This window comes from Anomaloglossus baeobatrachus, chromosome 6, assembly GCF_048569485.1.
Source record: "Anomaloglossus baeobatrachus isolate aAnoBae1 chromosome 6, aAnoBae1.hap1, whole genome shotgun sequence".
NCBI lineage: Eukaryota > Metazoa > Chordata > Amphibia > Anura > Aromobatidae > Anomaloglossus > Anomaloglossus baeobatrachus.
Window position 1 is genome coordinate 51,908,425 of NC_134358.1, and position 25,838 is coordinate 51,934,262.

A 25,838-nucleotide genomic window follows, 5' to 3' on the forward strand; every position below is an offset into this window, starting at 1 on the left:
TACGCGCAAGTGTGGCTACAGCTTAACGAGATTTGGTAATCAATGGCCTGCGAATCTCCTACTACGCAGCAGATGTCGGTTATATTTTATAGCTGGTATCTGTCTCTAACATCCATAGCCCTCACCGAGTTCCGGCAGTGGCTATTATCCATTTAAATGCCACTGTCAATCTCCAATAGTGGCATTTAAATGGAATAAACTCCAATGCCCACACATTCCGGCTCTCAATGGACTTTCTGTGACGCGATATGGGTCTGCTGAAGACCCTCATCACTATCATCTCAGTCCTCTATAGGCCATGAGAGACCACGATTTTGATTAGTGCAATACTGTGGTACTGCAGTATCGGTAAACACGGTAAAAATCTATCAATTGGGTGATGTGACAGGTGTTAGAAGAAGGTAGTCCACACCAAAGTTCAGTGCAACTGGTTTTACTCACGGCAGGCTGGCAATAACTGGTTGCCCGAGGCCGACTGGTTTCACCTCCAGGTCCCTTCGTCCCAGTGCCAGTTTGGTTCTCTGGTACCTTCTTCCCCTGCACCTGTCTCTGCTAAGTGGGTCCCCGTGGCGTAGAGCAACTGGGGGTCCCTGTTGGGTGGTTTGTCCACTTCTGTCTGCCTGACGGTAGCATGAACCCTGTGGGGTTGGAGTCTCTAGTCCTGTCCCCGGTTCTCCCTTTGCTACTGAGTCTTCGGACTTTTAGGGTCAGCAAGGTCCTTGATGGCCCCCTTGCTGTGCAGGTGTTCACAGGTCGCCTTGGAGCTCTTTCCTGTCCTAGGGTCCTGTATCCCGTCGGTGCGTAGTTCCGAGACTACTCCACCAGCCACCACTTTCCTGGGTACCAGATCACCGTTAACCCACGTCATACCGTCACTTCACATCCACCTTCACACACTACACTCTACTCTCCACAACTCTGTCACTTGTCTGCTCCCTTTCACTGCAGACTCTGTCTAACCGCTCTGTCCTCAGTCTGCCCCTCCCACCTGGTCAACTAGTGGACTTGACTGGCTCCACCTCTAGGAGGCCATCCATTGGTCCGACCCTAGCTATTACCATTGTATTGGGGATTGTTGGGGAAAGCTGGGATTACCTTGGTTTTTGGTGTTACCGGCACTGGATCTCCGGGTTCCTAAGGGGGTAGGCCCTGCATCCTTGTGGGGATGCAGTTCCTTGTAGCACCTGATGGCTTCAGGGGCGCTACAAACATACATTTATTTATTTTTTATTACTTTAACATTTTTCTTACGTTAATTTTTTGTATTCGTTTTTAAAATGAACGGTCATGTAAAAAAAAAAAAAAATGCTATCAATAGCTATAGGGTTAATCTGCAGGTTAATGCTGTTCCTCGTTAAACTATTACACGATGTTGTCTATTACTAACTTCTTTACAATCCTATTCTAAATATAAGGGTTTTTTCCCCATAGATGGACAATCCCTTTAAGCGACCAGCATAGGACAGTTTTGGCATTAATTTCCATTGTATTGTATGCAGCTTTATCTCTCGCTCAATACTTTCTTAATGTCCTGTGCAATTTTGCTGCCTTTTTAAAATAAAAAGTTTATTTTATGGGCGTCCTCCGCGATTCTGCTGCTCTCTTTATTTTTTTGTTTTAGGAAGGATTGCTGAGCTCGGCAGGACGGGAAGAATATTGTCCATAATTCGCAGAGATAATATTTTTTAAAGGCGCGAGTGTGGACGTCCATTATTCAAGAGAGAGTTAATTGTGTGTGGAATGATCTTCGCAATGAGAGCGGCTCGTAAAAGGAGCGAGGAGTTTAGATCTACATTTATGAAAATGCCACGGGCTAGAGGCGGCCCGCCGCAACGTGGATTCTCTGAATTGTTAAAATCTGTGTAGGCGCTCAGAGGATAGGATCTGCTTATTAATAATTAAAGGGCAGGTTCTGAACTAAAACTAATCGTGTATATATCTATATATACACTCAGTTATTTTACTTATACAAAGTCCTACTGAGCGTTCTCAATATCTCCATGACTTATTTTATGGCCATATTTTGCCCAAAAAGTGTCATTGTACATAAAAAGGATGTACGAGCAGCTGCTGATAAGTATTTGGCTTTGTGATCATTTTTGTTTCTATAGTAACGAATGTTACATCACATGAAAGCCTTATGTGTTGATTACATGTTTTCAAAATTTTGCGTTTGTTGCTTATGGCAACAGTGTTCTACGCATGCGGGAAAACAAAATGGCGGAGTCTAATGCGATATTCACACCAACTGAGAGCAGAGGAGGGATAAAATTCTTATTTCTGCAAGGAAAGTCCGCGGCGGATATTCATGGTGATATGTCGCAGACATTGGGGGATCAATGCCTTTCATATTCCACAAGTAAGAACAGGGTTGCCAAATTTAAAACGGGCCATTTCAGCACCAATGATGAGGAACGTCCTGGACAAACGAGAGTGGTTTTTGTTCCGGAGATCGTCGATGTTGTGCACAACCTCATACTAGAGAATCAACGAATTTCAGCTAAAGCAATAGCATACATCATGGGGATTTACCGTGAACGTGTTTGTGTCATTATCCATGAATATTTGGACATGAGGAAACAATCTGCAAAGTGGGTCCCCGAATGTTTGACAACAGATCAGAGAAGCATGCGAGTGAAAACTTCCCGGTCCATTTATCAGCATTTCCGGACTGATAAGAACTTCCTGGATCGACTGGTCACTATGGATGTGACCTGGATTTATTTGTATGACCCTGAAAACAAGAAGCTGTCAAAAAAGTGGAGGCACAGTGGTTCTCCTCGTCCAAAAAAGATCAGGGTGCAAAAATCAGCCACTAAGGTGATGGTGTCTGTGTTCTGTGATAAGGAGGGTGTGTTGCTAGTGGACTACCTTCAAAAGGGTTCCGCCATCAATGCAAGGTATTACAATGAACTTTTGGTGCAATTGAAGGCATCTCTGAAGGCCAAAAGGTACGGCAAGCTATCCAAAGGAATCTTGTTCCTACAAAACAACGCCTCCGCTCACACTGCACAAGCGACAACAGCAAAACTGGCAGAGCTGGGCTTCCAGCTGGTTGACCACCCACCTTATTCACCAGATCTAGCTCCCTCCGACTATCATCTGTTTCCAAACCTGAAGAAACACCTCAAGGGTACCAAATTTCACACCATTTCTCATGCCATGGCTGATACGGATGCCTGGTTTGAGGCACAACTGAAATTCTTCTTTTTGCTAGGCTTACAGAACTTGGAATACCGATGTAAGAAGTGTGATGACATCAGTGGAGAGTATGTGGAATAAATGTAAAGTTTCATCATCCTATCTCGTTTCTTTCAGGGTAAAGCCAAAGACTTATCAGCAGCCCCTCATACATATTGTCTGATATATCGTTATTTATGAATTTATTACAGAAATAGATTTTTTTCCTCATTGTTCTAGAGCAGGAACGTCTTAGAATCACTATACCAGTATTTCAGAAAGCTGAGAAATTCTCTTAACAATCCTCATTTCCTTGGCCAATAGTCACTCGCTTCTGATCATGATTATCCCGTGTAAAAGTTAAGCAGAGCACTGTAGCGGATGAAAGAGCAAACTGCTTTTTCATCACCTGATTTGGTGGCTAAAAAAAAATAAAAAAGATCAATCTCATCAGCACATTCCCCTATGTAAACAGGGGATGTGCTGCCGACACCATTCACGCTGTATACATTCCCCATATAGTTTTCTCAGCCTAAATGATTGGGTCCATAAATAAGCACCAATCAATTGGGATGTTGTCAACCAACGGGCAGAAATTGACCTGAGTGAACAGGCCGTAAAGGACATTGGCACCTTTGACAGCAGTTTCTTTTTTCCTAAATGCATGTATATATGCTGTGCAAAATATAATTTTTCTAATTGGTATTCAATAAAAACTTTTTGTGTTCTTGCATATTGCAGGGTGTAACATGAGTTAACTGGAAATCTGTGAGTGAGCTCAAGCTGATAGGAGAGTTTGTAAACCTTTTAGTTTTCTTATTCTGAGTTCCTATCAGCTGAGGAGAAGCTGAGAAAAAAATAGATAAGGTATAGATATATATCGTAAAGTGCTACGGAATATGTTGGCGCTGTATAAATAAAAATAATAGTTATTAATATGAATAGTTATTTTATTAATTATACTATATGTATATAGAAATATGGTGGGTTTTTTTGTTTTTTTCTTTTATTTCTTCGTTAGAATTCTCCCCCATTTTTCTTGTATCATATATATATATACCTTTAATATACACAGTTGAAATAATCAGAAGTTTACATACACTATCTAAAAAGACACATCTGGAGGTTTTTCCCTCCGCTCTCTATAAAGACACATCTGGAGGTTTTTCTCACCTTCTGACATGACATCAGAATAAACCTTTCCCGTATTAGGTCAATTAGGAACCAAAATTATTTATATTTGCCAAATGCCAGAATAATGAGAGAGAGAATGTTTTAAGGCATTTTTATCACTTTCTTCATAGTTAAAAGTTTACATACACTGGTAGTATTATGCCTTTAAATAATATGGGACAGCCCATATGATGATGTTATGTCTTTGGAGGCTTCTGATAGGTTTATTGGTAACATCTGCGTTAATTACAGACACACCTGTGGATGTATTTTAATGCACACCTGAAACACACTGCTTCTTTATGTAGCATCATGGGAAATTCAAAAAATCAGCCAAGATCTCAGGAAGAGAATTGTGGACTTGCACAAGTCTGGTTCATCCTTGGGTGCAATTTCCAGATACCTGAAGATGCCTCGTTCATCTGTACAAACAATAATATACAAGTACAAAAAAGATGGGAATGTCCAGCCATCATAGCGCTCAGGAAAGAGACAGTAGCAGAGATAAACATGCTTTGGTCAGACATGTACATATCAACCCAAGAACAAAAGTAAAAGACCTTGTGAAGATGCTGGCGGAAGCTGGTAAAATTGTGTCAAGTACTGTATAAACATGGGCTAAAATGCCACTCTGCCAGGAAGAAGCCATTACCCCAAAAAGAAACATAAAAAAAGCCAGATTAATATTTGCAAATGCACACAGAAACAAAGTCCTTAATTTTGATGAAGAAAAAAACAAAAATGACTATCTTCTACCAGAAATAGCGCCACCCTCGCCTTTAGGTTGCATGCGGTACCGCAGCTGAGTCATATTTAAGTGAATATTGATAATGCAAGGACAAGCAATCGGCCATGTTTTCTCATCTCATAGGACCCTTTTAATCTTCTACTTGAAAGGATGTATCCAAAATTCTTCCCTCCGTACTAATATCCACAGTGATATAATGATATAGTTGTTATGAATAATCTACATGAAATGCGGAGAGATCCCTTTAATCACCAGTCTGGATTTCCGTGCCAGCGCCTGCCCAGTCTGTAACTTATCCAGGCTGGGATTACAGATGGAGCGGAACTGATTGATACATATGCATGAGCCGCATTGTCATTCCGCCGGCGCCTCTCCTCTGTTTATGACAATCACGCTGGTTACAGTAGTTAACGATTCCGCGCTGACAAAGAATTGCGCATGTTCTTTCTAAAAATAATTTCTGTTTGAACGCCGTTAATTAAATGCTTCCATGCTGCGCGGTTTATTAATCTTCTGGTACTCTGCCATTAAAAACAAAAAAAGAGGTCCCTTACCCTCTAAAGTATTTAACTCAAAGACTGTTGTGATCAACACTTACAAAGTATGCAGATTGGGGGATTTGAAAGCTTGTGCACACATGAAATAAAAGTGTTTGTCCTAATTACCTCCAATGCTTAAAACTTTATTTAGATAATTATGGAATGACGGGTGGCGGGGGCGGCCGCGGGCGTGCGGGGATCCTCGTGGAGAGGGCTTTTATTTGTCCCAGTTCTGCATAGGTCAACAGGTTTATTATTTCTGTTCCATTGCATCCCCTAATTATTTAGGGACCATTTTTTATTTATTTGTATATTTATTTATTTTATGCCCTTTAATGTACTCTGCAGTATAAGGAGATGTCGGACGCTGAAAACGTAAGGACCTTATGTATGAAAAGTATCCGGAAAAAGGACTTGAAATTTCCCAATTTTGTGCCATGTTCATCACTTGGTTGATGAAATCATGAATACCATTTTAATCTCCTTTTTAGAGGGAGTTTAAAGTGATGACACATATGGTAAATTTATGCCACAAATTTACAATAACTGAAAAGCTGCTCAGTACTCGTAACTAGTGATGAGCGGGCACTACCATGCTCGTGTGCTTAGTAGTTGTAACTAGTGATGAGTGGGCACTACCATGCTCGGGTGCTTAGTAGTTGTAACTAGTGATGAGCGGGCACTACCATGCTCGGGTGCTCAGTACTGGTAACTAGTGATGAGCGGGCACTACCATGCTCGTGTGCTTAGTAGTTGTAACTAGTGATGAGTGGGCACTACCATGCTCGGGTGCTTAGTAGTTGTAACTAGTGATGAGCGGGCACTACCATGCTCGGGTGCTCAGTACTGGTAACTAGTGATGAGCGGGCACTACCATGCTCGGGTGCTTAGTAGTTGTAACTAGTGATGAGTGGGCACTACCATGCTCGGGTGCTTAGTAGTTGTAACTAGTGATGAGCGGGCACTACCATGCTCGGGGGACTCAGTACTGGTAACTAGTGATGAGTGAGCACTACCATGCTCGGGTGCTCAGTACTGGTATCTAGTGATGAGTGGGCACTACCATGCTCGGGCGCTTAGTAGTTGTAACTAGTGATGAGCGGGCACTACCATGCTCGGGGGACTCAGTACTGGTAACTAGTGATGAGCGGGCACTACCATGCTCGGGTGCTCTGTACACGTAACTAGTGATGAGCGGGCACTACCATGCTCGGGGGCTCAGTACTGGTAACTAGTGATGAGCGGGCACTACCATGCTCGGGTGCTCAGTACTGGTAACTAGTGATGAGTGAGCACTACCATGCTCGGGTGCTCTGTACACGTAACTAGTGATGAGCGGGCACTACCATGCTCGGGGGCTCAGTACTGGTAACTAGTGATGAGCGGGCACTACCATGCTCGGGTGCTCAGTACTCGTAACTAGTGATGAGCGAGCACTACCATGCTCGGGTGCTCAGTACTGGTAACTAGTGATGAGCGGGCACTACCATGCTCAGGGGCTCAGTACTCGTAACTAGTGATGAGCGGGCACTACCATGCTCAGGTGCTCAGTACTCGTAACTAGTGATGAGTGAGCACTACCATGCTCGGGTGCTTAGTACTCGTAACTAGTGATGAGTGAGCACTACCATGCTTGGGTGCTTGGTACTTGTAACTAGTGATGGGTGAGCACTACCATGCTCGGGAAGCTTAGTACTCGTAACGATGAGTCGGACAGGCGCACTAGACGGGAACATCCCTACAATAATACTCAATTAAGCAGGTTTTTCAATCAGGATTTTAGAAAAGCAGGGTGATAGGACATGTGCAGTAGAGATTTTACTCAATATTGTGATAACTAATTTAATACTATTTCGTCAGACATCTCATATGAACCCAATATTTGCAGATAATAGGCTAGAGCTCCTCTTTTTTTTGTGACACAGATGTCCAAATCATTCACTTTGTTTTATTTTGATAAGAAATGATAATATTCTGGTTGCTTCTAGTCTCCACTAGGTGGAGCTCATCTCCAGCCTCTGTATCCTTCTGTATGAAGTTACTCCCTCTAGTGGTGGCTGCAGACTAACAGTTTATTGTTTTAGAAGGTATTAGAGAATGTCACTCGGAGTTTTGCACAAACATCGCCGACTGTCATGGTGGCTGTGGAGACACGGGGCTCAGTGGGTGCTCTCGTCCACTAAAACCCGCCGCCTTTAGAAAGACAGCGTGGCTCAGGGCTCATCCCAACTGAACGCCGGCCTCCTTAACCGTGGGCGTAACACTACTCAGACGACACAGGGTGAGGGAACCACAATAATTAGACTTTATTGGATCCCCAAAATATTAACGGCACATAACACATAACCAGCAAAACACACAAATGTAACAGGCAACAGAGTCTCACCCTTCCGCTGGCTCACCAGGGATTTAGAATGTCTTTGCCTCAGAGCTTCCAAGGGCCGCTTACTCCAATCCAGCAGCACCCCGCTTTCGGCGGGCACCCACCGAGATAGGAATAGCGCCAGATTTAGGAAGCTGTGTGAGGTCTGCAAAGTCTGTAGCCAGGTGACCGGATTGTCCCAACCTGAGTGTCTCCCTAGGAAGTCCTGGTATGATGATACAATCCTGGCAGCCGGGGTCGAAATCCCTAGACTGTGGATATGGTCTCCAACCGGAACCGGAGTCCCTAGATTGAAGCCAAAAGGTATCCTGATCCTCTAGTCAGCTTCTAAGAGCTTAGACTGGATCCATCAGCATCCATCAACCTTTATCAACCTGGTGGCTTAAAGAAATCCCTTTTATAGCCACAGCCTTCCACTTGGATACACTGCGTCCTCATCGATTGGTTGGACAAGATCGCCTCTCCCATTGGATGAATCTCAAGCTGCATGGACAATGTTCATCCAAATGATGTCTACAGAAAGACTGAGGGTATACATGTAGTCTGAAAGTCACCGACTAGACAATGGCTACTAAGGTAATTACATTAGCAATACACAACTACAATACAATGATTACTGGAAGGGTCTGGAGAAACAATACGTCTGGCTTTCAGTGGCCAAAACAATTACATGAGTCAACAAGAGTCTTGTAAAAACAATGAGGGACTTATCCCCCGTCTATAAACAATCTATCATCCTGTCTGGCTGAATGTTAAGAAACCTTAACCCATGAGAGTCCATGTCATCACAGTGGCGTTTGGTGCTGTTCAGATGACAGATTCTGACACTCCGCCCGATGGTTTCGCTGCTGGGATTAACACAGGCATCCACCTGCTGTATGCTAACTCATAGGCAGGCTGTCAAGAATTAATCTCTGCTGGTCTGCTTGCTCCTTTGGTCACATGTTGTTGTGGGGAGGTCTATCACATCTGCTCCCTTCGTATTTATGCTAGTTGAAACCATCCACCCATGTCAGCTATAGTAAAGTCTATGTTGTTCTGTGAGGTGTGGTGTCCCAGACTTACTGGTGAAAGGCGTGCTTATTGCTTGGTGTGGTTGTGGAGTTTATCCCTGAAGTGTTCTAGCTTGCTTCCTGCTCTTGTTTTTCCTCATGAATCTGTTATTGTCTTATCGTGTGTGTGTGTGTGTGTGTGTGTGTGTGTGTGTGTGTGTGTGTGTGTGTGTGTGTGTGTGTGTGCGTGTGCGGGTGGTGTGAAGTTTTGGTTTTCACTTGTCTGTCTGTATGTGTGGGTTTCATCACACTTCTGTCCCATCCCTCCCTGGGTGGAGGGAAAATCAGATTAGGACTGGTCAGGAGCAGGGCCAGGAAGGAGACTCGGGCCTCTCTGCAATCAGGAGTATCCTTGAGATAAGGGATAGCATAGGGCCCCATAGCTTGACAGCTTAGGAGACCTGGTTTCCCGCTATCCCATAGTTATCGTGACAAAGATATGTATTTTTCTTACCTTTTTTAATACTGCATTATGACCAATTAAAAAAAAAAAAAAAAAGCGTAACTCTGTCTCTGTTGTTTATGCTAATTGTGTCTCTGTATGAATGTATGGAATTTGAAGGGTGAGCAATTGGAGTCCTTAAAGGGAATATTTCACCCAAATTTACATTTCAAACCAGCCACATAGCCCTTTAGGAGATGAAGCAACAATAAAAATCATAATTTTTGTTTTTAAATCTGTTCCTCCGTTTCTCCCTAAAAAAAAAAACAAGTTAATACAATGCACCCTCGGTGTGGCTACACTCTTTAGAGCAGTGTTCCACCCATTTATTTAGATTATGGCCACTCCTTTTATATGGATTGACAGGGCTGGCAGGTAAATTCCCCCGTAATGTGATCACGATTTCTGTACAGGAACGAGAAGACACATCACTCTCTCCTCGCTGCTGATATCTCTCGACTCAGCTATTGTCACTACAGTGCTGTAAGAAGCACACAAATCAATCTATCCTTGGAGCAGACACTGCTACACAGCAGTAATTGAGCGATGTCATGGGAGTGGAGAGAGTGATGTGTGTACTCACTTCTGCATTAAAGTGATAGCAGAGGAGACCAGCAGTGTCAGCAGCGAGGAGAGAGTGATGTGTGTACTCACTTCTGCATTAAAGTGATAGCAGAGGAGACCAGCAGTGTCAGCAGCGAGGAGAGAGTGATGTGTGTAGTTGCCCCTGCAGTAAAGAGATTGCAGGGGAGCAAAACAGTGTCAGCAGTGAGGAGAGAGTGATGTGTGTATTTTCTTCTGCAGTAAAGTGATAGCAGAGGAGACAAGCAGTGTCAGCAGCAAGGAGAGAGTGATGTGTGTACTCACTTCTGCATTAAAGTGATAGCAGAGGAAATGAGCAGTGTCAGCAGCGAGGGGAGTGTTGTGTGTACTCGCTTCTGCATTAAAGTGATAGCAGAGAAATGAGCAGTGTCAGCAGCGAGGACAGTGTGATGTGTGTACTCGCTTCTGCATTAAAGTGATAGCAGAGGAAATTAGCAATGTCAGCAGCGAGTAGAGTCATTTTTGTGCTTTCTAAAGCACTGAAATGACAGCAGCGGAGTCGAGAGATGTCAGCAGCGAGGAGAGAGTGATGTGTCTTCTTGCTCCTGTACAGGGGTAGTCATCATATTACGGTGGATTTATCTGACAGTGCTGTCAATCAACATAAAAGGAGTGGTCATAATCTAAATAAAGAGGGAGGAACACTGCACCAAGGAGTGCAGCTGTTTATTTGTTAGAGTATATTTCATGTTCAGTTTGCACCTGTTCACACTTGTCAATTTGAAGTGCCTTCAGTTTTCTCATTTTAGATTATAGAGGCATGCCTTCTCACTGACCACTCCTTCACACCAACTTAAAGCAATTTTTTTTATTATCTTTCAGCAGGCTTCTGCCCCACCAACCCATAAAATTGTAGGCTTTTAAGGTATTTAGGAAGGGACCCAGCAAAGAGATACGCCTTGACACTGGCTTCTGGGCTCAGATAAAATTGGCTTTTTTTATGTGTCTCAACTTTTCAATGTATTTCCTTAGCAGTAATGAATGTCCAAGTTCCTCTATTCAATGTTTGCAAACCTTAGTGTCTTAAAGTGCAGCTGTATACAGTGTGTGCACCCGTATCCTGCCCACCTCCATTAACTTGAGAACGACGGCAGCTATAGGCATAGAAGTGGTGTCTAGGTATAGTAAAGTATCCATGTGCTACGCAATGAAACCACCTATAGCGCCACCTGGTGGAAAACAACGGAGTTAGCATTTTTATCTCGAAAACGGAACACTATAGAGAAAAAAAGTGAATTACAAAGTTGTAGGGCATCATCAATTCAATATGAATCGACACCTTGCATACAGAAATGCTATGATTAGAACGTGTAACACTCACAAGGCTGTGGACGTGAAGCGATACCTCATGGAGATCTTCCTACAAGTCATTGGGTATGGTGGCTGTGTGGAGTGGCCTCCACGCTCACCTGACCTGACCCCATTGGACTTCTTTCTGTGAGGTCACATCAAACAGCAGGTGTATGCGATCCCACCACCAACATTGCAGGATCTACCACGACGTATCACAGATGATTGTGCAAACGTGTCACCTACCATATTGCACAACGTGCAGCAAGATACAGTATGCTGTGCAGAGTTCAGATGTGCATTGCAGCTGACGGGGGCCACTTGGAGCATCAAAGTTAAATGAGCGCCATATGCGTGACCAGCATTTAATGTTTTGGGGGGGTCATGGGTTTCATATCATAGCATTTCTGTATGCAAGGTGTCGCTTCGTATTGAATTGATGATGCCCTACAACTTTGTAATTCACTTTTTTTTTCTCTATCTCGTTCCGTTTTCGAGATAAAAATGCTAACTCTGTTGTTTTCCACCAGGTGGCGCTATAGGTGGTTTCATTGCGTAGCGCATGTCTACTTTACTATACCTAGACACCACTTCTATGCCTACAGCTGCCGCCATTCTCACGTTAATGGCGGTGGACAGGATATGGGTGGACACACTGTATTTGTTATAGTATATTTTATGTTCAGCTTGCACCTGTTCACATTTATCTGTTATTAAGTGCTGTCAGTTTTATCATTTTAAATGAACATCTAGGAGTAACTAATCTTCTAAATAAATGGGTGGAAGGCTGCACCAAGTTTAGCCAGGCCAAGGGTGCACTGATCACTCTCCTTTACATATTACATATAACGTTTTTTGGGGTAACGAACGATCAGATTTAAAAACAAATCTTATTGTTGCCCATCTACAACAAATTTGGGGATAACATACTGCCTTTAACAAATTTTGGCTGACACATCTGTAGCAAGAGCAGTTTCGGCCAGATCCCGTCCTATCATATTGGCATCATCATAGATAATACGGCTCTCCATGTGCACAATAAAGTACCGTTTCAGTTGTATGGTTTTAAGACGTCTGGGCTCCAAGGAGAGACTGTGACGAGATGGTGATGTGGGAATTGCTCTGCATGCCATTAGCAGATGCTGATATTTCTGGCCGAGCATACATTGTGGTGCAGACTCTGTGTAATAACTTCTCCTGCTCATACGGGAAAAATATTCTTTTCAGCAGAGCCGACCTTCAGTGGACACGAGGTCTCGGGGGTTAAAGGGCACCGTGTTCTGCTGAGCCTGTAATTATCTCACTAATTAAACCACGTCTTCAAAAATTCACTGAATACAAAGGGGAAGCCGAAAGCTGCGTGTAGTGAGAGGTTGCCTGACCTGACACAGGTAGGCTGCAGCCGCTATCAATCTTGTATGTCACCACTGAGCAGCTGAGCACATACTGTATACAATGGCTACCTGCCACGCTAGGTACGGGGAAGTACAAAGCGAGTGGCAAAACATAAGGGAAGGGAAACCCTGTGTCTTGGGAAAGGGAAGATGGTGACCCATGACCAAGCCTACCACTGGGCCCTGGGGTCCCTCACCACCCTAGATAGGTTCCACACCTATGCGCCGAGCTGGATACCTAACCCTAAGTATCTCTAGTGGTGGGCCCTAAATTGGGAAGAGGTGGGATGAGCTCTTCGTCAAACCCACTAAACACCTAGGCAATGAAAGAAATTAAACCATGTGTAAATGTAGAGACCCAGATGGAAATGAGGAATAATCTTCACTAGTCTCCAAAAATAGAGAGACGAATGTGACATACAGTATTGACTCCATGCAATTTCCATATATTTGGTAATATAAATACTTATACATATTACTTATACATTCTTATACTCATATATATTACTTTATAGTTATGCATATTTCCATCAGAGTTATACCAAGACTTTACCTTGCACTATCTTTTCCCTGGAGTGTTTGCAGCTAATATATAAAGCTGAGTGTATGTATGTATGTATGTGTGTGTGTGTATGTGTGTGTGTGTGTGTGTCCGCTAAAGGAATCCACACCGTCGCATTTACAATCACAAAATTTTGCACAGACATTCATGTGACTCAGGGAACGTCATAGACAATGTTTGGATGATAAAATTTAACCCTGCGCTTTACAGTTACTCTCCAAAAAAACCGCCTCCATTAAAGTGAATGGAGCTGCGAGATACAGGTTATTTATAGATGTTGTAATCGGTTGCTATAGTGTTACGTCACCGCCGGAGTCTGCTCGATCGCCGTGTTCCTGCCGTGGATGGTGCTGGTGATGGGAGAGAAGTCGATGCCAGCGGCACCAGTGAGCGCAGGCTCCGATCATCCACTGGGCTGGGTTAGCTTGGGATCTGCAGTGCCACTGGCTGACTGTGGGTGGCATGTGTCTTCCAGCTGAGGTTGCCAGCGTTCAGCTACAGCCAATGGGAAGATGCCACACCCTTCTTGTTTCCCCTCCTGTCACATGATTACTGCCAGATATAGTTCTGATTTTCCTGGCTCCTGTTACGTCCTATTCTGTTGGTGATTCCTGTGTTGACTTCTGCGTGTTTTGACTACCCTTCTGCCTACTGTTTTTGTACCTTGCTGCCCGACCCGAATCTGACCTCTGCTACATTTGCTGACTACGTCACTGCCTGCCGATTCTGTCCCTGTTCCGCAATTCCTGGTTTGACCCTGCCTGACTACTACTCTCATCGGACTGCAGCCTTCCACAAGTAGTGATCTCCAGGGTCCTGTGTAATTCCAAATCCCTGTATAGGGGTTAAAGGGTTTCAGAGTTCTGGGGGTCCTACTTGGTGACTGACTTCCATCTAGCCCCCCCTTTACAGCCCATCTGAGTCTGTGGATCCAGGCAGGCGTTACATATAGGCAACGAAGGACATTCTTAGTATGAGAAGCTTCTGTGTGTGGTAATATGTCATAGGTAAAAGATGTCGGTGGGGATACCGATAGAGAGACAGAAAAAGACAGACAGGAAAAGAGAGAGAGAGACAGACAGAGAAGAGACAGGCAGACAGGAAAACAGACAGACAGGGAAAGGGACAGAGACAAGTAAAGAGACAGGGAAAGAGACAGAGACAGATGGGGAAAGAGACAGATGGGGAAAGAGACAGACGGGGAAAGAGACAGACCTGGAACAAGACTGACAGACAGACAGACAGACTGATTGACACAGACACAGAGAGAGACACACAGAGATAGAGACAGAGAGACTGATACAGAGACAGACAGAGAGACAGAGACAGACACGCAGAGACAGACAGACAGAGACATACAGGCAGAGACTGGGAGAGAGGCAGTTACTATCCCACCCGGGTACTACAGCTGGTATATTATATATATAACCATACCTCCCAACCGTCCCGGATACAGCGGGACTGTACCGGATTTCAGCGGGTGTCCAGATCGTGAGGCTTTTGTCCCGTGGCTCCGCCCACCCGCTCTCTCCCCGTCTGACTTTCTCCCCCTCCTAATGCACATGAGCAGAGCAGAGCCGAGCGCTGCGTCACTGCTCTGGCTCTGTGCTGCCGCTGTTATGGGTGGGCGGCAGCAGCACTCTGGCTGCCGGCACTTTAAATCTGCAGCTCAGCATGCACTCACTGCTCCCTGCTGGGCTGTTTGTGTACGGAAGTGCATCTGTGGGCGGAGCTACCGAGCAACATGCTGAGCTCTGTCCACAGATAAAGAGACTGCAGGAAGAGGAGCTGAACACCAAGGAACGCTGTATGTGACCCCCACCTACCCAAAGCTGTATGCCCCAACCCCCTCCTCACCAGAGCTATATGCCTCCAGTCACCCCCCTCACCACATCTGTATGGCCCTCTCACCAATTTTTTATGCCCCCCCACCAGATCTATATACCCCCCAGCTCTGTATGCCTCCAGCCCCCTCCCACCAGATATGTATCCCCCAGCCACCCCTCACCAGATCTGTATGCCCAAGCAGCCCTCTCCTCACCAGAGCTATATGCCTCCAGCCACCCCCTCACCAGATTTGTATGCCCTCCAGCCCCCACACCAGATCTGTATGCCCCCCAGCCACCCCATCAGATCTATATGCCCCCCCAGCTCTGTATGCCTCCAGCCCCCTCCCATCAGATCTGTATCCTCCAGCCACCTCTCACCAGATCTGTATGCCCCAGCCCTCTCCTCACCAGAGCTATATCCCTCCAGCCACCCCCCCTCACCAGATCTGTATGCCCCCCAACCCCCACACCAGATTTGTATACCCCCAGCCCCCACACCAGATTTGTATGCCCCTTAGCCCCCCCACCAGATCTATATGCCCCCCAGCACCCTCCAGCTCTGTATGCCTCCAGCCCCCTCCCACCAGATGTATCCCAGCCCCCTCTCACCAGATCTGTATGCCCCAGCCCTCTCCTCACCAGAGCTATATGCCTCCAGCCACACACCCCTCACCATATCTGTGTGCCCCCAGCCCCCCCATCAGAGCTGTATGTGCCCCCAGAGCTGTATAAGCTCCAACACCAGAGCTATATGCCCCTTAGTAATATCTATGCTACCAGTTATTTATATGCCCCACAGTAAAGTGTATTTCCCCCAGTAATGTGTATACCCCTTAGTAACGTGTATGCCCCTCAGTGAAAAACACAGACGTTCTTCACTGACGTGTTAAACACGCATATGTCCCTTCATACTCCGTGATTCACGGCACACAGTGGTTGTCCATATGCAATCCATGATACGTGATCCGTACTCTGTGATTGCACATGGACATATACTCACCTGCCCCCGCTCCTGCTCTCCGTGATGCTGAAGAGTCCCGCAATTCAGCATCCAGCCACCGCTCTTTCACCTCTGCAGCTACTTCCGGGCCAGCTCTGGCTGCATAAATGAATATGCATGCCATAATGTGCCGGTCAGGAAGAAGCAGAGAGCAGCTGCCGAACTCAGCATCGCTGGAGAAGGTGAGTTGAAAAAGCTTTTTATTTTAAATGTCCGTGTTTTTCTGGTACGTGTTTCACGGATCACACCATAGTGTGGTCCGTGGGACATCAGTGATGCCAGGAAAAAAAACAGACATGTTTCTGTGCGGCAATCACGGATACGCATGTACGCTGCACGGAGACACGGTCAGTGAAAAATCACTGATGTGTGTGCAGACCCATTGATTATAATGGGTCTGCATAGGTCAGTGATTCTGGTACGTATAAAAACTAGCACATACATACCAGTATCACTGACATCTGAAACAGGCCTAATATGTATGCCCCTCAAGTACTGTATATGCCCCCAGCCCCTCCTGTGCTGTATATACTGTAGCCCCCAGCCCCTCCTGTGCTGTATATACTGTAGCCCCCAGCCCCTCCTGTGCTGTATATACTGTAGCCCCCAGCCCCTCCTGTGCTGTATATACTGTAGCCCCCAGCCCCTCCTGTGCTGTATATACTGTATGTATATATATATATATACCGTGTTTCCCCGAAAGTAAGGCCCTGTCTTACATTAATTTTACCCTCAAAAGTCCCACCCTGCCTTACTTTCGGGGGAGGCCTTACATTGGAAAAAAAAATGACAATCCTCCCCCCTGCAGCCTCCCCATTGTTTGAGATCCGGCATCCACCCCTTCCTCCCCCCTGCAGCCTCCCCATTGTTTGAGATCCGGCATCCACCCCTTCCTCCCCCCTGCAGCCTCCCCATTGTTTGAGATCCGGCATCCCACCCCTTCCTCCCCCCTGCAGCCTCCCCATTGTTTGAGATCCGGCATCCACCCCATCCTCCCCCCTGCAGCCTCCACATACAGTGGTTCTGCCCCCCACTCTGCCACCACACACACTGACACATACGGTACCGGTACAGCCCCACACGGCACCCACACACATATCGTACCGGTACCGTACACACACACACACTGACACATACAGCCCCATACGGCACCCATACACATAACACACACACACACACACACTGACACATACAGCCCCATACGGCACCCATACACATAACACACACACACACACACACTGACACATACAGCCCCATACGGCACCCATACACATAACACACACACACACACACACACACACACACACACACACACAGAGTTTCGGAACTTACCGAAATCGGAGCGAGCCTGCAGGCGGTGACGTCGCGGCTGATTTCGGCCAATCAGCTGCAGGCGGTGACGTCGCGGCTGATTTCGGCCAATCAGCTGCGAGCCGGCTGACTGGCCAATCGCAGCTCGAGCTGAGGGCCAATCAGCTGCGAGCCGGCTGACTGGCCAATTGCAGCTCGAGCTGAGGGCCAATCAGCTGCGAGCCGGCTGACTGGCCAATCGCAGCTCGAGCTGATGGCCAGCAGGGAGCCTTGCGGGGGCCATTCACCGGAGGCGGACCACGGGTGGCACGAGACTGGAGAAGGCCTGGATGGAGCGAGGGAACAGCGGCAGCGGTAAGTTCCTGTACTTTCCCCAGGGACCCCCACCCATAGGCGGCCTTACATTCCCCGGCCCCCCCGCTACCCTGCCTTACAATCGGGGGGTGCCCTACATTGGCGGACCCCCCCGAAACCCCCACCCTGCCTTACTTTCGGGGGGGTCCTACTTTCGGGGAAACACGGTATATATATATATATTTTTATATATATATATATATGAGTGTATGTATATATATATATATATATATGAGTATATAAAACCCCCATCCTCCCTTGTGATACATACACAGAGATGTCAGTGTGCACTGTGCGTGGCTAGGTCTGTTAAAGTGTTGCCAAGTGATCACATGCCGAGGAGGAGCTGGATAGAGACAAGCGGGGTAGGTGAGTGCGGCTGCTGCCGGCTTCCCCATGTTATTACCTCCAATGTGTGTATATGTATGATGTATATATCTATGTATCTCAGTGTAGATGACTGTGTATAGATTTGTCTGTTTATATGTATTTTAGGGAATTTGTCTTCAAATATGTACCGTATATGTGCGTATGCCTGTGCCCACGATCAGGACTCACTGTGTCCTGGAGGCAGCGCGTCCTGACCTGAGGGGCTGCACGTCTCCTCCGCAGGAGAACGCAGGAGATTGCAGCTGCCTGTGCTGCAGGAGAACGCAGCTGCCTGTGCCCACGATCAGGACTCACTGTGTCCTGGAGGCAGCGCGTCCTGACCTGCGGGGCTGCACATCTCCTCTGCAGGAGAACGCAGGAGATTGCAGCTGCCTGTGCCCATGATCAGGACTCGCTGTGTCCTGGAGGCAGCGGGTCCTGACCTGCGGGGCTGCACGTCTCCTCCGCAGGAGACCACAGCTGCCTGTGCCCACGATCAGGACTCACTGTGTTCTGGAGGCAGCGGGTCCTGACCTGCGGGGCTGCACGTCTCCTCTGCAGGAGAACGCAGCTGCCTGTGCCCACGATCAGGACTCGCTGTGTCCTGGAGGCAGTGGGTCCTGACCTGCGAGGCTGCATGTCTCCTCTGCAGGAGAACGCAGCTGCCTGTGTCCATGATCAGGGTTCAGTGCGCTGCGGTCTCCTGCTGTGTTCTCCCTACGGAGGACGCATGCAACTGCAGCAAACAATTGATATGCTGCAGTGTGGAAAGACGCTCCGCAGGTCAATGTTTGTTGCAGAAAAAACAAGTACAATGGGCAGAAGATTTCTAGAAATCCCTCCACTGTGCTTGTACTGTACAATGCAGCGTTTTAGACGCAGCAAAAACATGCTACATCCAAAATGCTGCAAATACTGATCGTGGGCACGCAGCCTTAAATAATGTGATCAGCAGTGCTGAAAAGGATTGGATGTGGGCGTGACATCTTGCAAAATAGGTGGGGTTAGGGGCGTGGCTTAAAATTGCCGCGGCGCGCGTAGCGCGACGCATACTTTGTCCCTCTTTCTCATCTTTAAATGTTGGGAGGTATGATATAACCAATGTTATTTCTGTGTAAATGATTTTCCTGGTGTAAACACAAAATCCCCAAATCATCATATGTGTGTTTTATTTTTTACGTCCATTTCCTTTTTTTTCTCTTGGTCATATTAGTTGCCGTTTTTGGCACCAAATTCACCAAACTGGTGCATGCCCTTCATGACTTTGGCGCAAAATTTTCTTCCTGTCTTGAACTCTTTTTGCAACTCTAAGCTCCAAAAGTCATAAAAACTGGTGCAGAGGACTGCAGTGAAGTTGTGCCAAATGTTGCCACTGTTTTTGTTTTTTTTTTAAAATCTTAATTGATGATTCAGGCTAAAAGCATCTGAAATTGCTGAACGCCATCTGCAAAGTAGAGAAACAAATAGACATCAACAGGTGAGCACATATAAATCAGATGTCAAAAAAGGTACAAATAGAATAATGCATTGAGTGTAAACAAAAAAGGAGCAAAAAACTGGATAAAAAACAGGCACAGACAAATGTCATGGCTGTCTCTTTGCATTTGAGACTTGAGACAGATTCCTGGCTAGAAAGCTATTACAATGCTCACCCTTGTAGTTAAATGTAGTTTATTTCCTTATTATAATAATAATAATAATCTTTATTTCTATAGCGCCAACATATTCCGCAGCGCTTTACAATTCAGGAGGCTCATATACATATACATATCATATACATAAACATATACAAGCCCTTTGGGCTGGAGAGGGTTAATGTCAGTATTCCTTGCCAGCAAGCATTCTCATTACCTTCCCAGGTGTTTCCGGTTTGGACCACTCCTTATATATACCCTCTGACTGCAGTACAGGGTGCCAATTAATCATTCTCATTTGGATGCTTGGCCTGGAGGTGGAAGGAGCTGGTGGAGCCCTCTCTGCAAGTTGCTGTTTAGGCTGCAGTCTTTGTGCTGACTGTAACAGTCTGTTGGTGTGTTTCCCCCAGGTCTGTCTTTATTTTCCATATGTGTTGTTTTAGTGCACAGGTAGGGCTAGCGTCCCTTACTTGTCCACTCACTAGTCAGGACTATTGTAGGGTTATCTGAGGAATTCAGATTCCTGCTCGGCGACAGGTGAGGAACCTGTATAGGGACTGTCTAGGAGTGCAAGTTACAGTGGCAGGTAAGTGGAAGAGGTGTCCATCTTTCCTCTCACTAGTGCTAGGGCCCACCATTATTAAAGTGTCCCTGGTGTACCCCTTGTGCTGTGTTGTATGTCGTATGCCATATTTCCCTGTCACATCCATGAGCAATGATGAATTGGGGCTATAGTCCCCAAAAAATTTCCAGCCCAAAATCAAGGGTGACAAAGGAGAGTTAAGTCCTCCAGCGTGTGCTCTTACTGCTCCTCAGTTCTGCAGTTCTTGGGCTATTATAAGTTAAGCTGAAAATCCACAGTTACAAAATGCATACAAGATGCTGTGAAAAAGCACTAAAAACCTTCGTAATCCTCCAATAGCTGTATCAATAAAGCTTTAACAAAGCCAAATACTAGGAAGTCTAGAAAACAAAGATTAATTTACCAATACAAAGATTAAAGGGTGCTTTACACGCTGCGACATCGCTAACGATTTATCGTCGGGGTCACCTTGCTAGTGACGCACATCCGGCGTCCTTAGCGACATCGCTGCGTGTGACACGTACGAGCGATCTTAAACGATCGCAAAACAGGCAAATATCCTTGGTTTTGGAGAGGTCGTCCTAAAACCAAATATCGTTGCCTGTTTATTAGCGATGTTGTTCCTCGTTCCTGCGGCAGCACACATCGCTATGTGTGACACCGCAGGAGCAACGAACATCTCCTTACCTCTGTCCACCGGCAATGCGGAAGGAAGGAGGTGGGCGGGATGTTACGGCCGCTCATCTCCACCCCTCCTCTGCTATTGGACGGCTGCCGTGTGACGCCGCACGACCCGCCCCCTTAGAAAGGAGGCGGATCGTCGGCCAGAGCGATGTCGCAGGGCAGGTATGTGCGTCTGACGCTGCCGTAGCGATAATGTTCGCTACGGCAGCGATCACACAATATCGCACGTACGACGGGGGCGGGTGCTATAGCGCTCGACATCGATAGCCGATGCTAGCGATGTCGCAGCGTGTAAAGCCCACTTAAGAATACCAAAAAGAGACAAAAACAAACACAATGAAAAAACGCAAGTAACCTAATTTTGTTATAAGGTGCAGAAATGCTGCAGAAAATCTGCAATATCAAAAACTCGTGGGACCTTAACCTGAATGGGTAATATTCTCTTTTTAACTAGCAGATGTCAGACACCGCAACATACAGTCGGCAGGGATATCAGAGAGAGGAGGATATATGGAAGGGCTTATTCACAGTTCCAGCATTGGCACATCGCTGCTGGCTGGAGCAGGCAATTCCTGCTGTCTTCTGTGCTTCTTTTATTACTTTTTTTATCCTCACTTATATAGCAGCATCATATTCCATAGCGCTTTACAAACATTATGAATGGTTGACACAAGGACAGCTTTTTCTTCTACCTGTACTGTCTGCACGGAGTGGAGTATTTGCCTTTTTTCTGAATCTTATCTAAAGCCTTTCCCAAGTTTTTCCCTCCAGCTTCAATGATGTGCAGAACAGGGGACTGTGAAGCCATTGTAAAACCTTCAGCTTGCGCCATTTGAGGTCGTCTATTGAAGATTTTGATGTGTGTTTAGGATCATTATCCATTTGTTGAAGCCATCCTCTCTTCTCCTCTCTTCTCCTCTTTTCAACTTCAGCTTTTTTACAGATGGTGTTATGTTTGCATCAAGAATTTGTTGAAATTTCCTTGAATCCATTCTTCCCTCTACCCATGAATTGTTCCCTGTGCCATTGGCTGCAACACAACCCCAAAGCAGGATTGATCCACCCCAATGCTTAATGGTTGGCGAGATGTTCTGTTCCTGAAATTCTGTGCCCTTTTTTCTCCTAACATACCATTGATGATTGTGACCAAAGATTTCTATTTTAACCTCATCGGTCTTTAAGACTTGTTTCCAAATTGCTTTAGATGTTCTTTTGCAGACTTTTGACATTGTATTTTAGAGTGAGAACGCAGGAGAGGTTTTCTTCTGATGACTCTTCCTTGAAGGCCATATTTGTACACAGTAGAACAATGTACCACAACTTCAGAGTCTGATAAATCTTCCTGAAGGTCTTTTGCAGTCAAGCAGGTGTACTGACTTGCCTCTCTAGCAATCTTATGAGCAGCTCTCAGATAAATTTTGCTTGGTCTTCCAGACCTTATCTTGACCTCCACTGTTCCTGGTAACTGACATTTCTTAATTACATTTCGAACTGAGGAAAATGCAACTTGAAAAAGCTTTGCTATCTTTTTACAGACTTCTCCTGCTTTGTGGGCCTCCACCATTTTCATTTTCAGAGTGCTAGGCAGCTGCTTAGAAGAACCCATGGCTACTGTTTTTTGGTCCTAGGTTAGAGGAGGCTGGATTTTTATAAACCTGTGAAATTGGCATCACCAGGCCAAAATCCTAACAAGCTAATTAAAGTCTGAAACCTTGGCCAAAGTTATCTGAACACACAAATCTCCAAGAGTGTCCAAACTTTTGCATTGGCCCATTTTCCGTTTTGTAATTTTTAAAAGAAGATTTTTTTTTTGTTGCTGTTCAAAATACAAAGTAAATTTAGCTTTAACTTTTACACTTTTTTAGAGATCATTTCATCTTCAACTTGCTTAACTCCTCACAATAACAGTAATTTTTACCAGGGATGCCGATGTCCTCTCCGCATTGGCCGGGTTGCTTCTTACTTCGCCACCCTGAGGCCGTCCATGTGTGCTCCTTCTTCCTTCTCCTCCCGGGGCCTGTGCACGCAGCTCAGGTCTCCCAAAAGTGTGCTTAGGGCACGCACATGCGCATTGGCCCTCGTAAAAGGACGGCGTGTTTTTTCCATGAAATGCCTCTCAGCCTGTGGCTTAGAAGCAGTATGTATTTAAGGCACTCTCCCATTAGGGGAGGTGCCTGTGCAACATCCTTTGTTAGTTTGGCTACCAGTCTGATAGCTAGCTGTCAGGTCCCGTTATGCCTGTGTCAGTCACCTGTACCTGCCTTCACATACCTATCTGTCCCTGCCATGCTCTATACACCTGTCCGTACCCGCCTGCCTGTCTGCGCCAGCCATCCCGCCTGTACCTGCCTGCAGCTGTGCCTATACTGCTGGAGCCCTCGACTTGTACTCATTGTAACTATAACAGCATTTTTTAATCTTAGTCTAACGGGAAAAAAAAATCCATAGCGGTTTTGATTAGTTTATTGACTAATGAATATAAAATGTTCTCTGATTTCCACTGTTGTTTTTACAAAAGTTTTATATTTTATTTTATTTTCTTCTAAAATTGCTAAGGTGTTGCTTTCCCTAACAGTTTTATTTCATTTCTTCCAGCTATTCATTGCAATCGGAACTCCAATAATATCGACCACCCTGCCAGTGCGGACAACATCAACCTGAACCTCAAGGGGGAACACGCAGACTCGCCCTCCGTTAAGGACACTTCAAAAGTTCCAGAGCCCAAAGGGACACCCAAGAAACTGCAGACAGACGCACCCAAGGTAATAAGGAGCTGGGGCCCAAGAGTGATGTTAAAACAAATCATTTAATTAGAGGAGAGTGTTTGTTCTGTAAACACGACAGGCGCGGATGATTAGAATGCAAAGCGGAACGAGGAGTCCTGAGGTGAAAATAATTAGGGAAGAAAAATAGAGTGCGGTGGAGAATCAGGACTGAGGACGTCTGCTGAATGTCTAATCACCCCGGATTCACCGCCTGCTGCTGCCTCACTTTCTCTTCTTAAATATTACACCATAATTTATACTAATTTTTTACACAATTTTGCTTATTGAATTGACTTATTGAGTTTTAGGATTACTATCAACGGTAGGTGGTACCAGAATCCCTGTTCTCTTCATGATTTGCATATTTAAATTCCATAGTATAGTCTACAAGTCTCCCTATCAGCTTGTCCCCACCCCATCATTAGGCCCATGGTCAGAAGCCTCTCACCCAGCCATCTAGTTCTCATGCTTTGCACTGATGAAGAGCAAAACCTCAGAAACATGTTTGAAAATGGGGGGGTCTGGTTTGGCTTTGGATTCTACGCCAAGTGGCCAGTCCTTTTAGAGGATTGATATTAACTTAAAGGCAATAGCACACCGCTAATAATGGCAGACCACGTGGCCGCTATGGGGTCCATCAGTCAGTTCTAGGTCCCCTCCCCACCCGTCATCACACTTTCAACTGTATCTACATCCCGGTTGTAGATACAGTTGAAAGTAATGAAGGATTAGGGGAGCCGTCAGCTCCCTACTCCATCATTCTATCTGTACATCTGAGTTGTGGCATCTCAGTGCAGTGGGCGCAATGACTTCACTACATTACGCCCGCTGTCAGAACTTCATAACACATGCTGCAGAGACCGCAGCAGTGGGAGCAAAGGAGAAATGTGAGTATTGTACTCATTTTGGTGATCATACTGTCTGGGGGTCATTCTACTGTTTGGAGGACTATGCGGGGGCTATGATACAGTGTGCAAGGCTATGTGGGGGCCATTATAACGTGTGCAGGGCTATGCTAGGGCCATAATACAGTGTGCAGGGCTATGCGGGGGCCATTTACAGTGTGCAGGACTAGGCGGGGACCATTATACAGTGTGCAGGGCTATGTGGGGGCCATTATACAGTGTGCAGGGCTATGTGGGGGCCATTATACAGTGTGCAGGGCTATGTGTGGGCCATTATACAGTGTGCAGGGCTATGTGGGGGCGATTTAAACTGTTTAGAGGGGCTATGTTGGTGGCATTCTACAGTGTGCAGTGTTATTTGGGGGCCATTATACTGTTGGAAGGGCTATCTGGAGGCCATTATACTGTTTTGGAGGGTTTTGTGGGGGCATTATACAGTATGCAGGGCTATGTGGGTGCATTATACTGCTTGAAGGATTATGTGTGAGCATTATACTGTTTTGAGGGTTATGTAGGACCATTATACAGTTTGGAGGGCTATGTGGGGGTATTATACTGTCTGGAGGGCTTTGTGAGGGCCACTTAAACTGTATAGAGGGTTGTGTAGGGTTATTATACCGTTTGGAATGGCATTGTGGGTGCCATTATACTGTATATGGGTCATTATACTATTTGGTGGGCTATGTGGAGACTATATTATACTGTTTGGAAGGGCTGTGTGGGGTCCATCATAATGTATGGAAAGCTGTATTGTGGGCTTTATACCATGTGTTAATCCAGTATCAGGGCATTCATACTGTGTTAGGGTCACTGTGGGGGTATCGTACATTGCGGAGGTGGTACTATTTTGTTATCATAATGTGGAGGGGGTCATGAAAGGGAAACTTAATCATGGAAACACTAAGCGACTTCAATATGAGTAAAATGGTTGCTAAGTTGTGTGTGCTAAGGGTGGTGTTGGGGGCTATTAGCACTTCTGTAGAGCCCCATGATATCTGTGTATGCTCCTGCTTAAAGGGTTTGTCCTATTTTAGTTGC

General features: G+C 45.8%; 1 protein-coding gene across 5 annotated transcripts in view; it reads left to right on the plus strand.

Moving 5' to 3' along the window:
- Positions 1-25,838, plus strand: part of SAMD12 (sterile alpha motif domain containing 12) — an 878,347-nt gene that overhangs the window by 34,203 nt on the left and 818,306 nt on the right. For all 5 annotated transcript variants that reach the window (XR_012754659.1, XM_075352926.1, XM_075352929.1 and 2 more), the window contains exon 2: positions 23,726-23,892. Coding sequence is in view for 4 of the 5 variants with exons in the window: in XM_075352926.1 (XP_075209041.1) it covers positions 23,726-23,892 (167 nt within the window). In the remaining variant the exon portion in view is untranslated. The remainder of the gene's footprint in view (positions 1-23,725; positions 23,893-25,838) is intronic.